The 25,704-nt window shown below is 42.5% G+C and overlaps 1 protein-coding gene across 4 annotated transcripts in view; it reads left to right on the forward strand.

The window, feature by feature from the left end:
• grin2ab (glutamate receptor, ionotropic, N-methyl D-aspartate 2A, b) overlaps positions 1-25,704 on the forward strand; it is a 129,576-nt gene that overhangs the window by 79,930 nt on the left and 23,942 nt on the right. For all 4 annotated transcript variants that reach the window (XM_030426404.1, XM_030426380.1, XM_030426389.1 and 1 more), the window contains 6 exons: positions 17,713-17,879; positions 17,995-18,129; positions 18,214-18,313; positions 19,796-20,001; positions 23,622-23,736; positions 23,859-24,061. In XM_030426404.1, the coding sequence (XP_030282264.1) occupies positions 17,713-17,879; positions 17,995-18,129; positions 18,214-18,313; positions 19,796-20,001; positions 23,622-23,736; positions 23,859-24,061 (926 nt within the window). The remainder of the gene's footprint in view (positions 1-17,712; positions 17,880-17,994; positions 18,130-18,213; positions 18,314-19,795; positions 20,002-23,621; positions 23,737-23,858; positions 24,062-25,704) is intronic.

The following is a 25,704-nucleotide window of genomic DNA, read 5'->3' on the forward strand; positions in this document are numbered from 1 at the left end:
CAGGTTTGTTGAGTGTGATAAATCAAAATGCAAAGATGGGTGACCTTTCCCACTCGTATTGGATAAATGTTAACTTATTCAGCACGCACAATAAAGTAATTACTTGTGTGCATTTAATATGAAATGTTTAATTTGTCACAGAATTAGTGAGTGAATTACATAAAGTACATTTGTTTATATAAACTTGTTTGCAGGAAGGGATTTATCATAACTATGTGAACATGTGAAGTCGTTAACAAAAATTAAACCATTATTAATTGTGCCCCAGCGAAGTATGTACGTGTGTGTGTGTGTGTGTGTGTGTGTGTGTGTGTGTGTGTGTGTGTGTGTATGCAGAGGAAATGAGCAATATGGAACAAAGTGGCCTACCTCGCTGCAGCAGTTTAATGATGGCCAGAGGTGTTGCTAGGCTAGCTGATGGTGATGCATCCTAGAACATTGTTCTTCAGACCAGTACTAATCAGCCGTTATTGGTACGAGCGCAGCTAGCAGAGGATTTGGATCGCAGTAATCAGAGGGAGGCCTACATCGCTACACCCGGTTAATGATGGCCAGCGGTGCTACAAGCCTGACACATCATAAAAGATTGCATTACAGATCAGCACACTGCAGATGCTCACATCACGTGACTATCTAGCTTTATATAGATTATGTTCAGGTTGATTAGTTTTACTGCAAGAGATTGTAATTGTTATCATATTCTAATTATAGAGCTATTCCATTGTTTCTGCATGTTCTGTCTTGTCTGCTCAGAGGTTCATTCTTGACCTTTGGTGAAAAGTATGTGTAACAAAATAATCAAAATAAAAAGGTCGATTTACAGGCTTTTGTTAGATCATTGAACCACATCTCATGGTTCCGCTGTCATGGAAAATGAAAAAAAATAAATAAATAACGGAGCAACCAAATGTCATCTGATAATAGCAATCCAGATCAAAATGACACCACTATAATCTCTTTAATGGGTTTCCTGTGTGGCAGCCGGCAGATTGTCATTACACATGTACTGTAGGCGGTAAGATTTTTGAGCTCGACGACGAGTTCCGCCTCTGTTAGGTGTAAGTGGGCCCCCCCCCCCCCCTCTGGTGCAGGGTTTAATTTCTCAGAAACGATCAGGATATTATACATCAGCAGAGATCCTTCATCCCGTCTGAATGATCTGTGAAATAACGCACAGGGTAAAACTAATCCAGTTTATCCAGGAATCAGCAGCACGGCTCAGTTCTTCTGCTGGGGCCAATTCAGCGCTAGTAAGTAAATACTTGTACTAGCCAGTATTGTCAAGCGTCAATACTGGGCAGATTGGCGCGAGGCGAGGCTAATGCAGGTGCCAAGTGGAGTGTTAAGTGCTACCCATGTGATGCGGGCCTGTGGCTCCTGTTGCTGTAATGAGAGTGGCTCGTTCTGAGTCGCGCCCGGCTGCTGCTAATTGCCTTAATTGAGAGAGTGACCTACATCTGAGAGAGGCTTCGGTGGTTCAGCAGAACAGCTGGCAAACCTGCGAAGGGAATGGGAGGGATCGGGGACTGAAAAAAAAAGGATGAGATGGAACGAATGAGGGAGAAATTAGAAGAGACGGGACGGATGTAGTAGAAAGAGAAACACGGCCCGTCCAACTTTGAATGGATTGTTGAAATAAACGTTTTAAAAGCATGACAACTCCCAAAACTCTTTTACACTTCTTGTTTTACTTTAATTTCTGTTCGCCCATGCTTGACTGGACACAGACATCGTGATTTTTGGACTCAATTAAGCATCAAATGTACCATCACAACTAAATGTAAGCGGTGGAATGATAGAGAGGGGGAGAGGGGGGGGGGGAGCGACCAGATAAAAAGAGCAAGAAGAGGGACAGGAGGAGAAGGCTGGCGGTGACATCATGCTTTTAGAGCAGAGGCCGGCCCTCAGGCCAATGCTGAATACACTCCTAACGGTCTTGTGTACTTCCCTTAGACTGAATAATTCAACACACTCCTGATGGAGAGACTGACTGTGACTGTATGTGTGTGTCCCTGCATGACTGGGTGCTGCATTTTGTGTGTGTGTGTGTGTGTGTGTGTGTGTGTGTGTGTGTGTGTGTGTGTGTGGGTGCATGTACATGGATGCACGGATGCATTTGTCTCGAGTGCGAGACAGAAGAATATAAGTTTTGTGTGCATGTGTGCGAATGCATCTTTTTCTTTATCTGTGTGCTAGAAAGAGTGTAGGAGAGAGAGAGAGGCTGCTGGGAGTCATTGAATGGGCTTGCGATGTGTGTGTGCGTGTGTGTGTGTGGGTGGCTGCTCAGTTTGTGTGCATGTGGCAAAGTGCGCACACACACACACGTCTGTCAAGTCTGTTGAGGTAAATGCGTGTGTTCTGTGTTTCAGATCAGGTGGTTCAGCTAGTTTGTGTTCCCCTTCAGAAAAAAAAAGGAAATAGTGCTCATTCAACCCTCTTTCTTCCCCCAGTCTCACCAGACCGCTCGTCCACGTCGCTCCCCCACACACACACTCACCCGCGGCGCACACTTGCGCAGTAACACACTGTCTCCCTCACTCTGCGTTTTGGATTTTAAGCTGCAGTGCTCTTCTGTGTGCCCCCATTTCTTGTTTTTGTGTGTGTGGGCGAGTGCGTGTGGGTGTGTGGTCTGTGTACTCTCTCCTCCAAGTGTGTATGTGTGTGTGCCTTGTGTGTTTTTCGCCAGGCCGCGTGTGTTACTGCGCGTGTGTGGACAGTGAGTGTCGGGGGTTTGATCCTGTGCTAATGATCTCCCAGTGGCTCAAACTTCTGTAAAGTGTGTTGAGCAGGAAGAGAGAACGAGAGAGGCAGAAAGAGGAGAGAGAGAGAGGGAGGGAAGAGGAGGAGGATGTGTAAGTGAACAGAGAACAGTGCCCGATCGTGATCATCTCATCATCCTCGTCGTCATCACTAAACCCCCTAAACCTCACCGCCAATACGCCGCTCCAGTAGCGTAACCCCCCCCCCCCCCGTAGTCACCAGCACCAGAGCAGGAGCAACCACGCTGGCAAGGTCTGCATGGAGAGCTGCAGCATCAAACCGGCTGGTGACAGAAGGATGGAAGGAGGGCTGGATGGATAGACAGATGGATATACTGAGCCGGCATGTGATGTGTGTCATACTCGCACTCTCCTCAGCACACGCATGCACACAAGGAAACGTCAGTCAGACACTGGAGCCGAGCTTTTTCTCTTGTTTCTTTTATTCTGAATGTCACACGGAGGGGTCTTCTCGCCTATCTCTCTCTCTCTCTCTCTCTCTCTCTCTCTCTCCCTCCCCCCCTCTCAGTCACTCTCTCCTGCCTCCCCTCATCGCCTCCACTCGCTCTCCCTGTCAACTCTCAGCTCATCTTCTTGCTTACATGGACTGTAATGCACTTTTGTTTTTCTGAATGTGTTAGCACTTCCTCCACTTCCTTCCCCCCGTTCTCCGAGTCTTGCCTCACCTCTCCTCCCTTCCCCTCCCCTCCCCATCTGGAAAAGATCTGTCTCACTAATAGGAGGCCTGGTAAATTAGCCCTTCTATCCTTCCTCTCTATCGCTCCTGTCTCCTCCCTTCTTCTCTCATCTATCTCTCCGAGCGTGCGCTGCCCAATAGAGCGCACTCATGCACACCCACAGAAAACACACGCATAAAAATACATGCGCGCAAGTACAAATTCGCCCCTTTTGTGTGTCTGTCTGTTTGTCTCCAGGTTGGGTACTGGCTAATAGGGCGTAGTAGGTAATGGCAGACGTAGCCTATTATCTCTGCTCTGCTGTCTAATAGCCACTGGCTTTAAGCATCTGCCATGTAGCTGCTCTAACTCCCCCAATGGACACTTAGCAACTTAGCGCATACACTGATAGGCACACACACACACACACACACACACATGTTCAACCCACCCCCACAGATGCACAGCAGAGATAATATACACACAGCCAAAAGTAATTTGTGCATATGTGAGTGTGTCTGTGCACGTGTGGGAGCGTGCAGATGTACTGTGTGTGTGTGTGTGTGTGTGTGTGTGTGTGTATGTGTGGTTATCACTTCTAACACAGAGTGCCCTGACATTCGGTATACTCTCCTTTCCTCAGGGGTGCACTGCCTTCCTTTAATTAGTAAAGGAAATAGATTTACTTATCTGATCTTTGACACATTGGCCGCCTCACACCACTCAAACACAAACACACACGTGCACACACACACACACACACACACACACACACACACCTGCCTGCTCAACCACGTAGCCCATCGACACCTATCCATTACCAGTGTGGTGGAATGCCGGAGCGGGAACACATTGTGTGTTCAGGCGTGTGTTTGTGTGTGTGTGTGCGCTTGGGAGAAATTAATCTGCTCCCATCTGTAGACTGACCATTGATTTGCCATGGTAACAGTGGATGGTGACTGTCGTGTGAACAAAAGCGAGGAGAGCAAGTGGCTGGATTGGAGAGGGAAGGCGAGAGGAGAAGGGGGAGACGGGGAATTGAGGAGGACTAGTGGTGGAATTAAACTGGAGGAAAATGGACTCGCATGGGGACAAACTCAGCAGAGGCTGGAACGGAGAGGGGGATTAAAGCGCGTTAGCCTGTTGCTGATTTAACTAAATGTTGCAACAAGAATTTTATGTGTGTATTTCAGAAAGCGAGAGCGTGTGCACAATAGTGTTGTGGGAGTGTTTTTGGTATAAAAAGGCTTACACAGACCTGAGTAAGGCTTATATATAATGAATGAATCCCCCTTCAGCTACCGTTTTTCTTTCCTCTGCAGAATTAGTGATTTGTCTAACCCCCTCCTTTTCCCCCCAAACAATCCCTGCAAAAACCCCTTCGCCACTTTCCAGCTTTGCTCCCAGAATCCGCCCCACCGACATGCCCTGTAGAATCCTGTGTCATTGTATAAACTCATTCTGTGGCATTCAGCAAACACAATGCCGCCGCTGTCAAAAACTCACTTAAGGAACTCCGGGTTAGTGTAATTTTAACTAAATCGGGTATAAACCAATGTTTTAGTACTCAGCAGGGCCCGCAGCTCTTCTCTAAAAGCAGAAAGACTAACACACTGTGAATTGTCTAATTAATCTTCTGGCTTGTGGCATTCCCACACCAGCCAGACTCTTTTGTTTTGCATCCGCGCTGGACAAGCGCCCTGACCCCAACCCCGACTGGCTGTCCTGTTCTCATACCTGCGGCACTTGGCCTGCTTAGCATGGTCCAGCAATCAACGCTGAGGTAGTCACCCGGGATGGGCTGACTCACCGCTTGCTGCCATTTTTACACCAGGCCTAAGGTTTCTAAAGTCCAATAGAGTCACCATCAGTGGGTTGAGAGAGACAGAGAGACAGTAACAGAGAAAGAGAGAGAGTGGGATTTTTTTTCACCCAACGGCACTTCGGCTATAAATATCAAACTGGCAATTCTTTGATTTGCCAATGGAGGCTGCCAGAGGAGGGAGGAGGATGCAGGGTCTCGCACAGTTCTTGAGCTGTTTTAAATTCATTCACCGATAGGGGAAGAGAGAAACTGAGGGAGGAATAGGGTGAGCTGTGTCATTAATTTTCCATGTAGGGGGATGAAATAACATTAACATCTCTTTCTCTCTGAAGCTCTATGAGTCAAACAGTTATTATTACTCAACTGCAGCGGCAGCACACACACACACACACACACACACACACACACACAATATATAGACTCACATCCTTTTTTCTCGCTGCCACACAGATGCTTGCGTATGTGTGTTTGTGTACGTGGATGTCACAGCCTGGACAGACGCTTCAGTTTTAATAAAGCAGAGGTCTTTCAGCACTCTGGCGGATCCTGCTGTAATCTCTCCTAAACAGGTGTTGTGATTAGCCTCTGCCGTGAGCAGCATTCTGACACTTGGATAGGCAGGCCAACCATGCACACTACCATCGGCTACCACTCCAGAGACAGATTTAACCGCCGCTGCTTGGCAAGCGCAACTCTAACATCCAGTACAATGCACTTTGTCGAAATTCTACCAGAAATTAATTTCTCTTTCCTCTGACAAACTAGTACGTAAATTGTTAACAATAGTCTAGTTGATGCTTTGCATGCTGGTGCAGCTGGTGCAGGCTCTAGATATGTCATGGACAGTTGTTGGATCCGAAGGTGGATATTTCATTTACTGTTGGGGGAACAATAAAAAGAAAACATTCTAAAGACCAATTATGTATATAGAAGAAATGCTGACGACTACTATAAAACTATACTAGATAATTAAAGGTAAATAACATGAGGGTTGTAATAGCATCTTAAAGGACACGGCTGCTATAATATTGTGGCCACGCGCTGCTGCACAAGATTCAACTGTGAGGTAATGGGCCGAACAAAATGCCATCTTGGTTATAACGGTAAATGTGTTTTGTTCTATCGAGAGGCAAAGTCCTGCCCTTTCCAGTGTGCCACATCTGACCTTATTATTGAAAAAAACTGTACAGTAGTCAATGGGGCAGGGAAATAAATGTTTGATCCTGTTTGAATGGAGCCATGAATTACACATACGCTGTTTGGAAATTTAAAAGATCCTTTTAAAAGTCAAGAGAAGTCGCATTTTGTTGTAAAATAGAAAAATGCCATATGTTTTTTGTAAAGCATTGAGTGAACTACATCGTCAACAACACCTACATGGCCGGCACCTCAGCACAGACAAGGTAATAAAGAAAGTGAAAATCACAATAAATCTGGCCAACTGACAACTGCAATCATGCGAAAGGAGAGCTCGCAACTTCTGTGAGCTAGTCTGGCTCTACAAGATCCAAGTCAGGGGTGTTAGCCATGTAATCTTTCTAATTACATATTTTCACATGTTGATTTATATAAAATGCAACTTCCTTGGGATGAAATATGTCATATGTGTAATTCATGGCACAATTCACACAAGGATGAAAATATGATTTGTCCCTTTCCATTCACTACCATACACATTTTTCATTACCATACATACTTTAGGGGCCACGACTTTGCCTCTCTATTAGTGTGGTATAATTAGATAAAAATGTCAGACACGTCTTCTGTTTAAAGTTCACTTTTGAAAGGTAGCTTCTTACAAGATTCAGCCGCCACCACAAACACACTCCAAGAAACTGGTACCTGCTTTAATATGTGTGGAGGGGCAGGTTGGTAGGCAGTGGACCAAACCATTGTGAGGCATATGGAGGGGGGACCCAATCTTAAATTAACATCTTCATCTAAAACCCATCAGTTTGTGTCTATTTTCAGCATGTTGTGTGTTTTCAGTTGATATTATTATATTATTTAAAAGTGAAACAGTCTGAGAGTGGAGCCCACCCAGTCCTCCCCGAAAAAGTATGCCTCCATGTTTACAGGGTATTTATCAACAAATTAAAATATCACATTGATATATTAACCTGAGCAGGTTTACGCTGTGATTAATCTGCAGCATAAAGGAAACAACTTACTCAGCTTGCTTTGCATTGCCAATTAGGAACAATACTCCTACCGAGAAGCTCTGTATTAAAGTTTTGCAAATTAAATCAAAGTGCTGTAAGAGTGTGTTTGTGCTTCACAGCCTGAAAATTAGGCGGTTTCACTTGCATATTTTTACGTCTTATTTGCCAGCGTCTGACAACAGCATCTCTTTTTAGTCCACCGTATTCCTCTGTTCCTCAAACACCTCAAACAAACTTTGCACATGAAATAAACAAATATCTGTTTTATATTCAGTTTTAACTACAAGAGACCAGTTTGATTAAATAGTGAGAATTCAGAAAGAATCACACAGGTTTATTTAATTGCATTTATTGAGGTAAACTAACTTAATTGTTGTGCCAGTGTTAAACCTTTATCAAGCTTTTTTGTTGATTCATTAAGATCAGTACCTCTTTCATTATTTTGATGTATTTAATTATTAAATAGTACAGAAGAAAAGGCGACACGACGGCATGATCATATTAATAAGGATGTCATAAGGGCATATAAGAGCTTATTATAAAGCGTTGCCAAAGCATAATGTCGCAGACTCTCAGGTGTCAGACTGAACATATGTAATTGACGAAACCCTGAAAATATTACCAGTTTACTGTATGCTTTACGGCATATAACAAACTCACAGACAAGGTAAATAAAAGCTGCTGTTGACGGTTGTATCAGTAAGAGATCTCTTACTGTAGCATCATCTCGGGCACATCACAAGGAGTGTGACACTGGATTACTAAATCACTAATCTCCTGCTAATCTCATCATGTATTAATAACTGATAATTTGTTTTTTGTCACACTAAAACTCCCCAACAAAACTGTAGAAAAACATCTCGACTGACACGTTGACAGCAAAGAAATATATTGCATGGGTTTGATGGATGACGGTGCTGTACATTCTTCAAGGCTGCAATATGTCTGCGAGCTGTTTTTAATGGATTTTTTGAAAACAAATGTGAGTTTATGACTTCCCTGAGATAATTAAGGTAAACCTGCGGTAAAACAGAGTGTATTAGTTTCTGACTGGTTGGCGGTTTCAGAATGTTTGAGGCCTTTAATGACAGCAGGGAGAAACTAAAATTAGACTGCTGTTGGACTGTTTTACACAACAACAAAAAAATGCTCAAGGCAGCACATCCAAACACAAGTTATGTGTCTCGATGACAGGATAACTACCTGTCAAAATAAACATGAACACATTTAATTTAATGACTGTTGGATTTAAAGGAATTTTTTTAATAAATGAATTTTGTGCGTTGAAATGTTTTACGTCATGTCTATTTGGATTTATGTGGTTTGATTTGTTATTTTGAAGAATTGTGTCTTCAAGTTCAAACCAAAAAAGTGTCCAATTGCTGAGATTTATTTGTTCTCAGATTAAAGGGACAGTGTGTAACGATTTCAGTGATTTATTAACTCAAATCAACGTCTTCGTTCATAAGTAAGTCCTCATTGGTGTACAATTACCTCTGCCAACAATCTGACTTATCCTCCTGAGCGAAGAATTACCTATCTGAATATACATAGCACGGGCAAGCTCTATGGAGGCCACCATGTCTTTCCGGTTTTAAAAAAACTACGGACTGCCGAGAGGGACACAAAGCACTACGTGGTACTACGTAGTAAGGCTAACTGCGTTTTTCAGCTTGACTGCGGAATTGAGAGGGAACCTCTAGTTTTATAGCCTTAATAACTAACTACATCTTTACCTCATTACTTGAATCAGTAGAAATACTCGACGCTGTTGGGAAAGAGTTCATATTTCGAAAATGAGTTTCTTGTCCGTCAGGGCCACCGTAGCTTCTGGAAAGTCTCCAACGTCATCAGAACGGGAGGGGTGAGCAAAGGAGTGTTGCAATGTGGAACCTCACAGCTAGATGGTGCTAAATTCTTGATATATTGCACACTGTCCGTTTAAATTATTTTTAGTCAAGCCCTCATACCTTAACGCCTGAAATGGTCGATTGCCAATGACTCCCAAAACTACTTAAGCAAGTGTTAGAGAATACCAGCTACAGGCGTAACAGACCTTCACCGTCACATGGTGAAACAGTCGCTGTTTTGTTAACTGGTAACGTAATTTATGATACGTAGCTGATGTAACTTCAGTATGTTAGGTGATTTAAAATGACTCAACTCTGATTTTCATCCATCCATCCATCCATCCATCCACCTCCTTTGTATTAATACTATATCACCTGACCTCCTCCTTTGCCCCCGTCATAATTACTACAGCCACTAGATGCCACCGCCTGACAATAAAACAGTAAATATGGGTCATCATGAGTCCTGAACAGACGACTCTAACAGCCATTTTTCAGCTGAGGACCACTTGTATGGGCTACCATGAACAAGCAATGACATGGGACTGATCAGACATCTGTCTTATAGGTTGTACTCTGTCAGTCATAAGTTTAAGTCTTCCATAGACAGGCACTTCACCTCTTATATAGACACTTCGTTTATGTCTGAGATGTGCTGTGTTCAGCTTTTTATGAGCAAAACATCAAAGTGTAGACTTTTTTTTTCTTTTGCATTAATGGCCCTGAAAATTCTGACCCCCCCACTATATTTTCCACATTTAACGAATACAGTCTGTTTCACTGCAGGTTTACCTTATTTATCTCAGCTTATAAAAATTCAAATTAATACAGCCGTTTCTTTTACACTTCTCCTAAAATACAGACCTCTATAGTGACTGAAAGTGCTGGGAAAAAAAAACTCAGTGGTGAAATTAACATGCAACTATTTTAACTTTTGCGTGGGAAAAAAAAAAGTTAAGTGGTAAGCCGGAGGAGAAAAATGTGTTCCCAAGTGTCAGGAGACACGCTGTATTCCAGCCCCATATTACATTCTGAGGTTCTGCCGTAATGCTGCGCGCCCGCTTTGTCAGTCCACGGCTGCGCTCGCTGTCCATTACATGCTTGTCTGAGTTAGTGGTGAGACCTAATGCTTCACTCGCCTGAGCTAGGCTATGCTAGCTCGGGGGCTCTGCGCTCTGTTAAATGCTATTCTGTGTTTGCCTGGGGAGTGTGAGGCTGTTAAATACTACAGTAGACTCAAGCATTGGGACTTACCTCTTGTTAAATACTAAAGTAGTCTTTGTTAGCATTGGGAGCCAGCATCTGCCAGCTAAATGCTATATTTCTCCGTCAATCCTGGGAATGTGGAAAGTCTATGTTCCGGTAGTGGATGTGGGCTCTGGGACTTGTCTCTGTGTTCTAAAAACTGAAGCGCTTTCAGTGCTTAAGGGACCACTGCTTGTTAGCTATGAGAGACCTGCCTTTACATTCTGTTAGTGTCAAGAGAATTTTTAATGCTATGTCTGTGCCACAGAGGGTGCTGGCCTGTTCACAGCTTTCAGCAGTGTTCAGAGAATGGTGTTTGATGTAACATTATTACTACTCATAACGCTGTTTTATGTAGTTCAAACACAAAGGGAATCAGTATGCATGTGTACATTTCTGTTTGAAAAGATATTATACCGTTGTGTCGAAACCTCAAAAAGCTTTTTTTTAACATAAACAGCTCCCTCTGAATGGATATTCTATGGATGTTCTGTTACTTGTGACGCTAGTCAAGTGACAGCAGCTTCCTCTCCAAGGCTGCCCAAGCTGTTTGTTTGTAAGTGGCTTTCCTGAGCTAATTCTTTGTTAGCCGATGGATTTAGAGCGATGTTTGTTAGCACTAGGTTTTGTAGAACATCTGCTGAGCATTTACACAGAATTACACTGCAACATGTAACGTGTCCTGTCTGCCAGTGTGGCTTTTTCGTGCAGTCTTAGAGTTTTAGCGGCTTGTGTTAAGTGTCCCAACCTTTTTCTCTTCTGACAAAGCAACCAGCAGTGTTAGATTAATCCTAATTACACTGATAAGGTCCAAGATTGCCAGGGAGAATTCATCCTCTAAGAATATTTACTGCAGTGCCTGAGGTGACCTCCTTTGCTTTGATTGTACGGATGTTTTAACACCAGAACCACACGCAGCCTACCACAGTGGTTTGAAACACTCTTTTTGTGCACCACAAATGCCTTCTTCCAAATTCTCACTCGTGTAATCAACAATGTCAGACTGTCTACCATCTAAAAGGCCTATTGATCTGAAAATGAGACAGCTTTGATTACAAGACCACCAGGCTTTTGGATGAAGTTTATTTTTATTCTCCTGTTAAATGTAAATCTATGTGATGTACGAACAAAAATAAAGGGAAATCATGAACCACATATCATACAACAAAAATGTGGTTTGTGTTTTTGTTGAACTCCATATTTCTTTCTACATTCTCAGTCACATTTAGTCACCCGTCATATTTGGGAGTATAAAATCAATCTCTGGCTGTTTTTAAGACATGAAATAGATTCTTAACCTCCCGTCCTAATAGAACATTTCAAGCCGCCTTCACGGCTGCGAGCTCTAAATTCTCTGTCTAATTATTTGGCTTTCTGAAATATCATCCGAAAAATGGCCCGTGAAAGTATTCATTTGGATTCCTGCATGGTGAATGAGACTTGCAGCCATGAGCTAAAGTTCAAGTAGGATTTTTTTTTACTATTTTACGCTCACCATCCGTTTCAACTGGACGGGACTCACTGTGTCTTTTAATTACTGTGCTGGTAACCTTGCTCTCAAAGATGCTCATCCACTGGAGGTATTGTCTGTTATAATTTGTATTCCAAATTAGTTTTTTGGTGTTTTGTCAGTTACCTGTATCTGAAAAAACCTCAGGGACTCTGAAAACAGTTCTTCTGCACCGTGCTGCCAGTGAATCCAAATGTTCAATTTGGCAGAATAATGCGGGATGTTTTTTAATCCTTTAATCTTTAACTCGACTTTCGGCTTAAGATCGCTGTGAAAAACTTCTCCCGCAGTAATGCCACTGTGACTCAAACATTTTTTTGGCGATTTACTTATTTTGTGACCCTTGAATCCACAGCAAGCTTCACTTTGTTGACACAGGACTTATTTTGCCGTTCTGGTTTGTTTGCACTTTTGTGCAGACAGAAGTGGGCCGGTACTTAGCAGCATCTGGGGCCGTACTTTGTCAGGCCAACTTGATGTAGCTGCGACATCCTAACTGACCTACTGGATTAAATATTAATAAAGCACACTGCTGGCCTCATCATCATCGTCATCCTCCTTACTGCCATCTTTTTCTCATTATCTCTACCTTCTACCTCTTCTTTACTGCCTGCCCGTGTTATGTGCTTCAAGTTATTTGCTCTTTGCTGTTTTTTTATTTGTTCATCCACCTTCCCGGCTCACAGGACTCGGCTCCTCCTCCTGAAGCCCACGTGACTCTTTCTTCTCTCCATGATTTCTAGAAATGTGTCAGTTCGTCCCTCATTAGCCTGGATCTGTGTGGCTCCCTCCACACTTTCATATTTTCTTCGTCTGATTGCTGTAAACAAAAATGAAATTTGACAAGAAGTAGCACGTGTCTGTGTGTCTCTGTGTGTGAGGATGGAGAGGGAAAGATTCTGTCTCGGTTTTGGTGGTGTTTTATTTATCGCTGTGCTGGCTTGTGAGTAAAGCCTTATTTTTGAGGGGCCTTTGTGCGTGTACACATGTGCATGTGCTGTGTGCACGCACGTGGGTGGACGTGAAGCTCTACATGAAGTTCACTATATTTGTATAATTGATGCACGATGTCGTCAGTAAATCTCTAGGTATGTGGTTATAATGTGGAAATTCATTCGTGTGGTGTGTGTGTGTGCGGGCGTGCATTATTTATATGTAAGCTTCTTGGTGGACTTGTGTGATTTGATGAGAAGATGCAGGTCTGTGTCAACATCTTATTTTATCCTTTATAATTCAGCAACCACCAGCCACTATCATCGTCTTCCCCTTTCACCCCTCAATCTTCTAAAAAGACTTTTAGTTCACTCATTCAGAATTTTCCAGCTGACTCTCCACCCCGTCTCTGGACTGTGAAGGTATTGAAAAAGGAAGTGTGATGGTTCGACCAGGATGACAGGTGTAAATATTAAACACGTTAAAAGCATGTTATGTATGACATGTAGCATCCCCTCCATAGTACCTTCGTCCTGTCACCGTATGAGGGGCCACTGTGTGTGACTGTGCTCATCTGATTAATTATGTATGAACTATAGAATTAAGTGTTGCGCCTTTCAGACTTGATGAGAAGGGTTTTGCCATCAGCAAGCATTTGTTTGTGTTTTTATTGAGCAGCTTGTTTGTGATGTATTTAAATTCTGGCATTCAGACTTTCGCTGCTCTACTCAGCGGGCACCGTGAGGTGAAGCTAACGCAATGTGTGTATTTGTCTAAGAACTGTCACTAATTATTATGTTCATTATCGATTGATGAAACCCATTTTTGTGTTAATTTAATGCATAAATATAAAGAAGAAGAAAAAAATTGCCCCCATTAAGTCCCCCAGAGCTCGTGGTGACATTTCCCGAAAAACTTGTTATGTCCAACTAACAAACCCTGGGCTATGGGAGCAAAACAAAGAGCAACAAATCATCCTATTCGTCGGAATTTGCAAATGTCTGGCATCGTGCTTCATGAATGACCCAGAGGAGGAATCTAGCTCATTATCTTATATTATAGCAGCATAAGCATATAGATTTTAAACCGACCCTCAGGTTAGCCCAACTGATTTTCTTCTGAATCTCTTTGCCAGAGATGGTCGCACAGTTCTTAGTATGCAATTAGGCACCCGGCCCTGTTGTGGGTATCCGGCTGCGCTGTCATGGATTAACTCCCCTCTGACAACACCATTCTTCAGCCCTGACTTAACATCTTAGCGATCAACCGATATGTTTGTTTGTTTGTTTGTTTGTTTTTCCGGGTTTATATGACACAGGTTATCATTCATCTGCATCTACTGTCAAAATTTAGAATAACCATCAATAAATAAGGATAATATGTAACTAAATTACATCTATTGAAGTACTGTTTAAAAAAAGCTACAAGTTTTGAGGTGTTTGTGTATTTCTATTTTCTGCTAGTTTAAACTTTCACTCCACACAATATGGTACTTTTACTAAACTGTATTCATTTGAGTTTAGTTACTAGTTATTTTGCAGATTCTGATTATTCTGTTGTTGGGCTGTTAATCGTGACACTTAACCAATCAATGTTGTGAGCGGTTCATGTGTGGGGCCGCAGAGAGGTGACTACAGATGATGAGATGAGAGGCGGCTGCATTAAAGCCGAAGCAGCACATTTTTTTTAGTGAATTCATTTTGTTGTCAACTGAACAAAAACAGCAAAGAACGGATACTCTGCCACAGCCACAGCCTGGTCAGCAGTCCGGCCACCATTACTGTATTTGTGTCCACTCACTCACTCACTCACTGTTCGGATTGGGCTTCCTAAAGTGGGGCCCGCAGGTTCAATTTGTCCTGTGAGATGTTTGTTTGTTCTTTAAAACCACACTGTAAATTGACATTTATGCTGTTTTATTACTTGAGAGGTGAAAAGGCTCTTTAAACATGTAGGATCCCTAATTGTATGAGCATGGCGGGCAGAATGACACGTGCGTAGGAAGTCCTTTTTCCCAGCAGCCACTTTGACATGAAATAGTGAGTAAACAGGTGTTTCTAATCACCTAAATGAAGGTTCTGTTCTGTTTGGGTTCAGAGGCTTAATTTACCTGATTAGTAACACCTGTGTTTACATACTATTAAATTTAGAAAATGGCTGCTGTGGAAAAGGCATATGAAGGGACCTTGGGTATGAAAATTGATATTTGAACATTTGCTTATGCACTATTAAAGTGTACTGTACAAGTGTTATTGAAAAATATATAGAATTCTACTGTGTTAGTGTTAATAACAAAACGTACAGGAAATTGTATTTTGGGAAATTACAATAAACGTTTATTACATTACATTTCTTTAAAGGTGCAATATGTAGTAATTTTAATTTAAAACAGTAAAAAAATTAAGATTGCCAACAAAATGTGAACAAATAACAGTTTTAACGTAACGACATCCTCGTTGTGTTTTGCAGTAATATCTGCTGTCCCAGTCCAAAGCTCCCTTGTTAAACAACACTCCCCCAGTGTTCTGAGTTCACAGTCAAGTCCGCTAACTGCACTGCTGACTGAGCTAACTGGCCTACAGCAGCCACAGTTAGCAGCAGTTAGCCGTTACTCTGGTGATATGCTGTCCCCTGTTTGTTTGTATGAATTTGACAGGTGGCCAATTATTACATATTGCACCTTTAAGGGTCGTTCAGTTAATAATAAAAGAAAATAATAATGATAATTATAATAATGATAATTCTGTACTAGCGTAAAAAACCTGATAATTGATGAGCTGGTCGTCTTATTGTGAAAATCTCTTGAAGATGAGGCCCTACTTGCTCATGATGTCATTGGACTTTGTTGTAATGTGCTGATGTTCCACATCCAAACAATTACTTTGAAGAGCGCACTGTGATGATTACCACTAATGGGCAAAACTACAAAAATTACCCATATCATCGTGATAAAATGGAATTATCCTTTAATCAATGAACAGATTGTTTTGACGACCGACAAATTGGTAAATCGAGTGTTTGTTTGCGGCACTGAATTGTGTGTGTTTGTCGGCTGCACGCTCGTACTGTATGTGCGAGGGTGTGAGTGGGTGTTTGTGCGTGTGTGTCCGTGTTATCTGGGCATAACGGAGGATGTGCCTGTTGCCACACAGAGGGAGATTTTTCTTCTCTGAACCTGAGTAAGGTATAAAGCACACACACGCACACACACCCACAGTCACACACACACACACACAGATGGAAACAGTGAGATAGATCTTTTTGAAGTACAATTTCATCCTCGCTCCTTCCCACGATTCTCCCTTTCTTGTAGCAGAGGAAGGAGGGGAGTCAAATCTCTGTGGGTCCTGCTTTATGTAGGTGATGGCCAAAGCTGAAAGCTTTTTGTTAGAACGAGTGACAAAACTAGAGCCACAATATAGGTTTACAGGCATTTATGCACACACGCACACACACCTTTTGCACACATGAAGGTGGCGGTGGTGGCGGCTGTGGGTGCTGAGAGGCAGGAGCTGACAGCTGATTCTCCATGTGTGTTTATGAGGGCTTTGATGTTTAATGTGTCACGTTCTTTGATGCCCTCTGTGGAAGGGGTGTCAGAGCATGTGTGTGTGCACGTGGCCCGTGTGTGTGTGTGTGTGTGTGTGTGTGTGTGTGTGTGCCTGGAGAAAAAGGAACCTTGTCAGGAGGTTTGAGGGTTGTGTCGCTTTTAGTTTTTCTCCCAAGACTCTCACTCCTTTTCCCCTCTTTCTGCAGCAGGTATCTCAATCTGACTCACACGGCGGGAGCATTTGTCTTCTTCTTCTTCTTCTTCTTCTTCTTCTTCCCCCCCTTCAGCCTTTTTCTTTCTCTCCACGTCTACTCCTCCCTCCCTCCTCTCTGGTGCACGGGCTTGTGTTGCTGTCTATTTGCTGTGTCCCCGGAGAGAAAACTCAGCGTACACTTTATGCAAACATACATTCTGCAATCATTAGCGACTTATTTCACACTCACTTCGGGTCTCATTCTGTTTAATGGCTGCTTTGGTTTTGGTAATGCTTCCTGCTGCCTCTCACTGACCCGCTGCTTCCTTCCAGTACTGAGACGAAATGATCTAACTGTACACGGCATTTTGAATTAATGCCGTAAAATACGGCGGCACAGTTTATAGAGGATGTCCTCCGACTTCAAATGAGTCCGCTGTGAAATGACGCCGCATCTTTTGCAGTTAGTGTACCGCAGGAAAAACGACGTTCGGCATTAATGAGTCTGATTTTTCTAAGCTACATTTGAGCCGGATCCGTAATACAGCACCGTACAAAATGAGCGTCGGTGTTTGGCTCAATTAGCTTTCGAGACAACACACTGCTGTTGTTATATTAGCTACTGAGGGCTGAAGTGAATCAAACCTGTGAGTTATGAGGCAGTTATCTCCGACCATTAGGCCCCCCTGTTGCCAGCAGTCCCTCTCTCGCAGCGTTGTCGCCTGAATCTCACTCTCTCAGCATCTCTCCGTCTTCGTCTCTTTCCCATTTCCCCTCTCTCCTCCTTCGTTCCTCTGACACTCACACTCTCTCTTATCTCCGGCACTCTCTGGCTCTGACTCACTGATTGCAAAATTGAAAATGGTTTTAATTCTGTCGGGTTTTTTGAGTCTGATTTGAACTCATTCACTCCAGCTCTTCTTCTTCTTCTTTTTTTCCGCTTCTGCAATTAATTCAGTTCCTCAGACAAATCTGCTGACTGTCTCTGGTGTCTGCCTGTTGTTGCAGGATGAGAAGTCCACGTTCTTCCAGTTCGGCGCGGCTCTGCAGCAGGAGGCTCTGCTCATGCTCGCCATCATGGAGGAGTATGACTGGCATGTTTTTTCTATCGTCACTTCCAAGTTCCCTGGGTACCAGGATTTCATCAGCACACTGAGGGTAACTGTGGATCACAGGTAATGATTACACTCCCCTTACACGTACAAACACACACGCTTTTCATCCTCAGCCTGTATTTATGGCGGCTGACAAGATTAAGCACTCGCATTATTTCATGGTGCTTTGTTGCAGCTTTGTGCGCTGGGACATGCAGAGCGTGGTGACTCTAGATGCTGTAGATGGCGACCCAAACTCTAAATCACATATTGCCCTCAAGAGGATCCAGAGTCCTGTTATACTGCTGTACTGCTCCAAGGATGAGGCTGTGTGAGTGTCACTGTCTCTCTGTGTCACATCGCCAGATTTCTGCAGTGAATCTTTATTAACTGTGCGAACTCTGCTCCTCGACAGGTATATACTAGAAGAAGCTCGGTCCTTGGGCCTGATAGGAGCCGGCTACATCTGGATTGTGTCCAGTCTCACCACTGGCAACCCAGACTTCACTCCTGAGGTAGTGAAGACCCATATATAGTAACAGGAGGCCACTTTTGAGTGGTTTAAAACGGTGTTGTTGATACCAGGCTGTTGTTTTCACCTCTACAGCTGTAATGAAACACAGCATCAAAGAAATTATTTGACATTTTAAGAAATACACTAATTGGCTTTTTTATTTGCATTAGTTAGATATGAAGATTAACACAACTCTCATACCAGTGTGAAGCTACAACTGGCACTTAGTGGCACTGCAAGTTACAGTTTTCTTATCATAAAGAAACAGAAGCAAACAACTAGCCTGATCAAAATCTGCTTCTTTACAGCTCATTAATTAGCACATCATATCTAAATGTGTATAAAGTCTTCAGTGTAAAATAAGAGAGTTATGTGCAGAGCTATTTCTTTCTTAACAAATGGAGAGGGTCGGTGTCAATCTCATCTCATCACTCTTTTCCAACCAGGACGTGAATGAAATATCTCCCAAAGTGTCAAACTATTCCTCAGTCGCTGTAGAGACGAATCACAGCAGACGTGTTTCCATGAAGCATTTTTATGACCAAATTTGAAGAGAAAAAAAAACTTCCTCTAATTTGCAAAAAAGTTTGTACACTAGCTTGAGGTGATTTTCGTCTTCTGTGAATCAGTGTTAATGCGCAAAATCTTTGATAAAAACACATTTGCCGAATAAACTCTGACGTAGCCAGCAGTTTGGGAACCCCTGCTTTAATTCATATTGTATTTTTATGATCTATTTTCAGTTTGCTGCTTTGTCTAGAATCTTCTCTCTCTTCCTAAAAATATTAGCTCATCCCCTAAACAGGATGTTTGACAGCGTATGTACACAGTCACTCTCAAAATGTAGGTCAGCAAGCTAGCTTTTGTTCAAATAGCGTATAAATATGTAAACAAATAATTCAAAGTATAATCAGCTCAACTGTTCCCCCTCACATTAAGAATGAAAACACATCCAGGGTTTGCTTACCTTTCTTCAAAAGCCTCCCAAATGTTTCTTTTCTTTTCCTGGTCCATCATTCCCCACGACTCAGATTTCCAATTTGTGTTGGTTTTTACGCCTCTGTTTTCTTTCTTAGACAAAGATAGGATTCCAGAGTTAGAAGTTGCCAAATTAAAATGTAAAAACAAAGCATTGTGGTGGAAACTGATGGACAAGCGTGCTGGCATTTAGTTTGTTCAGTCTGCTTTAGAGAGAGAAACGTGAGCTGTTTAATGTCTAAATTTGTTCTTTCATTTTGACACCTTGAAGGCGTAGGCGATACCTGAGCGACTGAATGAAATCATTTTGTGGACATATGGTCTGCTCATACTTATTTAACAGCCAGATATGAATTATTTCAGGAACCAATAAATCATCCACTTGACAGCTCTGAGAGATGCATATGGATGTTTTAAATTGGGGTAAAGAGGAAAAAAAAAAGTCAAATTGAGTCTTTCACACCAGATGTGCCACTTCTCAGATCTCCTCTCCTTTTCCTCTCAGATGTTCCCCTTGGGTATGATCTCCGTGTCCTACGATGACTGGGAGTACCCGCTGGACTCGCGGGTGCGGGACGGGGTGGGCATCATATCCTCTGCAGCGACCGCCATGCTGCGGGAGAAGGGAGAGCTGCCAGAGGCCCAGAGCAGCTGCTACAGCACAGCGTCAGACAGGAGCCCGGGGAAGCTCCCACCTAGTGCTCTGCGCAGGTGTGCATGTCTATGTCTGTGTGTGCTTGTGTGAGAGTGTGAGGAGATCAAGGTCTAGGGACTTGCATAACTCTGTTTGTCTTTGTAGCTGAGGGTTGAGCAGTCTTACATAACTCTTTTTAATGTACTAATGAGAGGGGTAGAAGCGAGAAAGGAAGCAGAGATGGCAGCAGTGTTAAACACTGTGATGTCTAATGACATTTAACACTATTAGCTCTTGTGTACATGGCTGCTCTGTGCACGAGCTCATTCTGCTGCCTCATCCCAGAGACAATGAGCCGAACTTCAGACGGACCTCCATGTTGTTGCCGCTGCCCTGTGTTAACTGGAATCCTTGTATGTGTGTGTGTGTGTGTGTTTCTGTGTGTGTGTGCACCTTTGCTTCACATGACTGAATTCACTGTCATTAAGTCAGGATTAAAGCAGCTTTTACTAGCTTTGTTCTCCCTTTTCCGTACCTCTGTGGGTGGCATGTATGTGTCAGTAGGTGTGTGTGTGTGAGCGTGTGTGTGTGTGTGTGCATGCACATATGCATACTGGTACGTGTGTATGTGCTCTTCTCTGAAGTCTCTGTGATGAGGACACAGTTAAATCCTTCAAACAAGAAGCGGGGATACAAATGGGCACACAGACACATTCATACCGAACAGCCTCCATTGAAAAAAGCACAGAAACAGAATGTGTTAATTGTTTTGCTTTCCCTTTTTTTTGTTTTTTTTGGTGTGATTTATTTGACTACATCTCTAATATGAGACATGCAGTGGCTTAAATATGATTATTAATTCAGAAATCTATACAAAACCGACTGAAAACATGAAGGTCACGTTGCTAAGCTATGCACATCTATGGTGACGTATGAGTTGCCTCATTAGAATGAGAGCCACAGTGCGGTTTTCACCATTATGGCTTTATTATCCCATTTTTCTCCCTTATTAGATCATTACAGTATATATCAGAGCATATACAATACTGCCATTGCTGACAGGTTGATCCAATATAACTCAGAACTCAATTGGCGCTCCGTCCTTTAGTGGAACAGTCTTTTTTCTTTCTGTCAGAGGTGCCCCATTTGTTTTACTAAGTTATTAGATATAATTTGCATATTTGTCAAAACAACTGCAGCCAGTTTTTTTGTGATAATAAACTGACAGGTTGGATTTCCCGACCCTGATTTGGAGGTGGTGAGGCGGTGATCAGAATTCTGCATACATTAGTCTAGATACAATCTTGCCGCAGTGTGCACATAAACAACGTGAGGTGGAGAGGAATAGGACAACATAATCTGGCACTTAAAAGACCCGATGAACCCCGTTGGATCCTCTGTCATTCCTGCCTGACAGGCATTAATGTCTCAGACTTCGGTTCGGCGTATTTGGTCTCCACAATTGCACAGGTTTTTATGGAGGCTTGTCCCTGTACTAAATTTCAAAAGGTTATTTTATTTGATAGAACCAGCGTACCATGCAAACCCCTAAGCTGTCACTTTTTTCTCTGCAAAGATGCTCGCTGCCATAATACAGAGTTTGGGAAGAGCCGCCCTTCCTTCTTTATTCCTACTTTTTACGAAAGTGCTCACACAATGGTCGAGTACTTCAATAATAGACAAATGTTCCACACATGGTAGTGAGGGGACCCACATTTTAAAGATGCACTTACAATAGTAGGTATTTTTTTTCCATTTCTGTGCTGCAGCTGATGCTGCTTTTAAAACCAGCCACTGAAAAATTGGAGAAAAATCAAGCGAAGGCAAATAATTTTTCACACAGTGATGAAGAAATCATTAAAGCCCTTTTTAATGCGGCCGTACATTTAGTTTTGTGAACATCAGAGGGGAACAAAAAATGACATGAATATACATGTGTGTATGAATATGAATATAAATCTGAATATATGATGTGTAATCTGCCTGTTTTGCATGCTTCAAAAACACACCAGCCTCATCACTTTAGATCAAAATCCTCTCCCAAAAATGGTAACAAACCTGAAATAGGAGGAGACAGCAGTTTCCCAGAATAGACTGCAACAGTGTTTCCGCTATATGTATTCAGCTGTGGCAATGCACTGTGACAAGGGCATCACCTGCTGCACCATGAAGATTTTTCAAACACAAAAACATATATTTGTCCTGACATGTCACTAATAGCCAAAAGCATATCTATAATGTAATCTATAACGACACAGGAAGGTTAGATTACATAGCACAAAAGAATCTCTTGTGTGTAACTTTATAGGTTTGTATGTAATTATTAGCGTTGAGCGTGAGCGAGTTTATACCCACAGCAGAGCTGCAGCGCCTGCATGACAGGGGAGGGAGACGGGGAGCTTTTATTTACCCTTCGCTCCGTGTGAGCGGAGCCTGTTTGAAAGAGCACAGGCCTGTTTCCAAGTCTTTGTAAAAACAGATGATTAATGTACCTCTGGCTAATCCAATGTCCAACAACAACTTTTATGTGTGTCGGCTCTAATACGTCTCCAGCGGACGAGGCAACATAAAATCCCACCTGTTTGAATTAGATTGTAATTATCATAGTTTTCACCTGCAGGGTGCATGCAAAGCAGCACTCAAACCATTCCCTTTATGCATCTTGACTTCCTGTCGCAATATTTGAGTTTATGCATGAATCTTTCATAGCCCAGTTCGCTGTCCCGCTCACATAGAGAAACAGAAGTGCATTCTAGCCTCTGATTTAACCCCTTGTTGTAGAAAAGTGAAGCTGTGGATCTTTGAGGGCATTGATTGAATGTGCATTTATAGAGTTCCCTGTCTAAAATAACAAGTCTCTGTTGTGACTGTATGAAAGTGGCCTCGCGTGCCAAATTAAAAAATGTAAAGCTGGAATTTTGGCTTTTGTTATATTCTATTTTAGTCAAGTGATATTTCAGTCGTGTAGCATCGCACGGCCAACTCTGTTTGACACCGTGTCAAAATGAATCACACCATTTTTCTAATAAAACAGCACACCAGGCACCGAAGAAATAGTGTCGTCTGTTTTGGGCAGCTGCTGTCCCTCTTTTGATTTGGTCTTTTTAGTAAACTTCCTCAGACAGCCCTCCTTGCCCCCCAGTGGGAATTCACGCTATTATCCCAGTCTTAACTCTCAGAAAATCCTCGCCTTCTGAAAATTGTTTTACTGGGGCGAGTGTGTTCTTAATCCCATATCACTGTGTGTGATACTGCTTCATTTACTCCCCTCTACCGCTTCGCTTTAGCGAGTGTGTAAATGTTTCAGCTAAAAGGATCTGTTTGCGTATGCAAGATAACTGTAGTGAGTAAGAGAGTGAGGGCAGCCTTGTTGCACCAGTGACTTGTCTTTCAGGCGTATATCTGTGGAGAAATCAATGCAGAATGTTGATGGGAGAGATATGTGGCCTCTGACTCTTCCCCCTCCTACACACAAATAAACACACACACACACTCAGGCATGCATGCACACACAGTGGGTGAATACAGCATTGATTTGAAGAGGATACTCTTGCAGTGATTACAGAGTGCTTAACTTGTTATTTCAAATGTATCTGCTCCTTTGCACACGCAAACACACACACACACACTCAAAATCACGGAAAAACGGATGCAAATAAACACAGCTTCTTACTTTCCCCCCCCCAATGTTTTTCAGACACATGATGCATGTATGGAATGATGGGCGAGACTTATCATTTACGCCAGATGGTTACCAGGCCAATCCCAAATTGGTTGTCATCGTGCTGAATAGTGAAAGGAAGTGGGAGAAGGTAACAAATGAACACAGCAGTATTACATCGGAGCACGGAAATTAAAAAGTCAAAACACTTTAATTAAGATAGCTACTCCTGATTGCGTTTGTGCGTGTGTGTGTGTGTCTGCACACACACAGATGGGGCGGTGGGAGAACGGAACGCTGTCGTTGATGTTCCCCGTGTGGCCGAGGTACAACTCCTACGGCGATGAGGATGCGGATGAAAACCACCTCTCCATCGTCACCCTGGAGGAGAAACCTTTCGTCATCGTCGACAACGTGGACATCCTCACCGGCACCTGCATGAGGAACTCCGTGCCCTGCCGCAAGCATGTCAAAGAGTAAGTAGACAAACGCTTAATGAAAACAACACTTACACGCCGCTTAAGAGCCGTTTAAAAGATTCACATGCCCAAAGTCGCGGAGAAGGAGGCTGACAATCTCTGAACTGGAGGCGTTACAGGAGGCGACACAGGCACTTTGCAGGCAGGCACTTGTTTGTTCCGAGGTTAAGTTAAATCTCGAGTGGAAAAAAATGGCGGCATTAGCAAAGTTGTTTCTTGTTTCTGGGAAGGCATTTGACACCCTCGATTAGATCCACTGTCACTTGTTTCAGGAGACAATGAATAGAATCACACCTCTCATAACCGCCTTCATTTGTCTGAGAATATAATTGTCAATCAGTTGCCCTTTGCATGTCCACTTTTGTTCGACAAGGATCGACACTTGGCCCACTCGTTTTTTACTTTATATAATCATGACTCATCATCTGTTTGTCTTCCGGACTGAAATCCAAACGTATGTAGCTGACAATGTGATATACACTATGCCCAGAGAACAGCACTAAACTGACAAACTCATTGGTCCATTTTAAAGACAAACAGCATCATTTGTTTTTCACTTTTATCATACAGGTTTATATTAAAACCAAATTGAACAAAGCTACTTTCAGGTTCAGATATAGCTGTCAGCTGAGACAGCCGAGATGTGCACCGGTGGTTTTCCCACACATTACTTGCTAGTTTCTGTTCTTTGTCAGGGTTTGACAGAAGTAAAACTCTAACCCAACTTCTGTCAGAGAGTTTAACACACCGCAAAGCACTTCTCATCTGGTTCATGGGTAATCGGTTCTGTCAGCATTAATAATTAATTGCTTTCTCTTGCTGTCAGCGCGCTAATGCCAGTCTGTCCGCGTACTTGATTTTTGTTTCTGCTACCACCGTAATTGCTTCTGTTTCCTCTTTGTGGTCTTTGTTTCATTGTTCTGTTTTATTCAGCGTGATTCATGTGTTGTTTCAGACGTACGGATCATGTTGAGTGTTTTAAACATTACAGTTACTTATTGGTAATGCTGGTCAGTGTAGTAAAGTCCAAAGAAGGCCTCAGAGCACGGTCACACATACGTATGTGAATGCAGGCGTATGGCCTTCACCAACCACACACACGTCTTTTGTTGTGGCTGCGACGTTGCTGGTCAAAGTTCACCAACATTGAATTCCACAATGCAAATGTTTTATTTGCTGTTTCGCTTGTATAGAATGGAACTGAATATTTGCCATTGTTAATTATGCTGATGTATGACTCTGTCCTTAAAGTTTAGAAGCAGCATAAGCCTAAAGTATGAAAATGAACAATTAAAATGCCACTGAACTATTTTCCATTTTAACAAAATAATCATTTACATTTACATTTAGCGCATAATCGTTAATGTCAAAGTCTAAACAGTCCCTTGTTTCAGCTTATCGGTTGTGAGTAAAAGCAGAACATTTATAGAACAAGAAGATGAAGTGGAAGTGGGTACTTTTATTATTATTTTTTATATTATTGGCGGATATTGGCCTATCACAAATCCATCAGGAATTGCGTATACGTATGTGTCCAATATAATGCAGAAAAATATGCTAGGGATCATCAATAATTATTACATTCCCGTTGTAGTTGGATTTCTCAGTGCACTGATATCTCCATCACATATCCTTGTGAC

Source organism: Sparus aurata, chromosome 1, assembly GCF_900880675.1.
Source record: "Sparus aurata chromosome 1, fSpaAur1.1, whole genome shotgun sequence".
Lineage (NCBI taxonomy): Eukaryota > Metazoa > Chordata > Actinopteri > Spariformes > Sparidae > Sparus > Sparus aurata.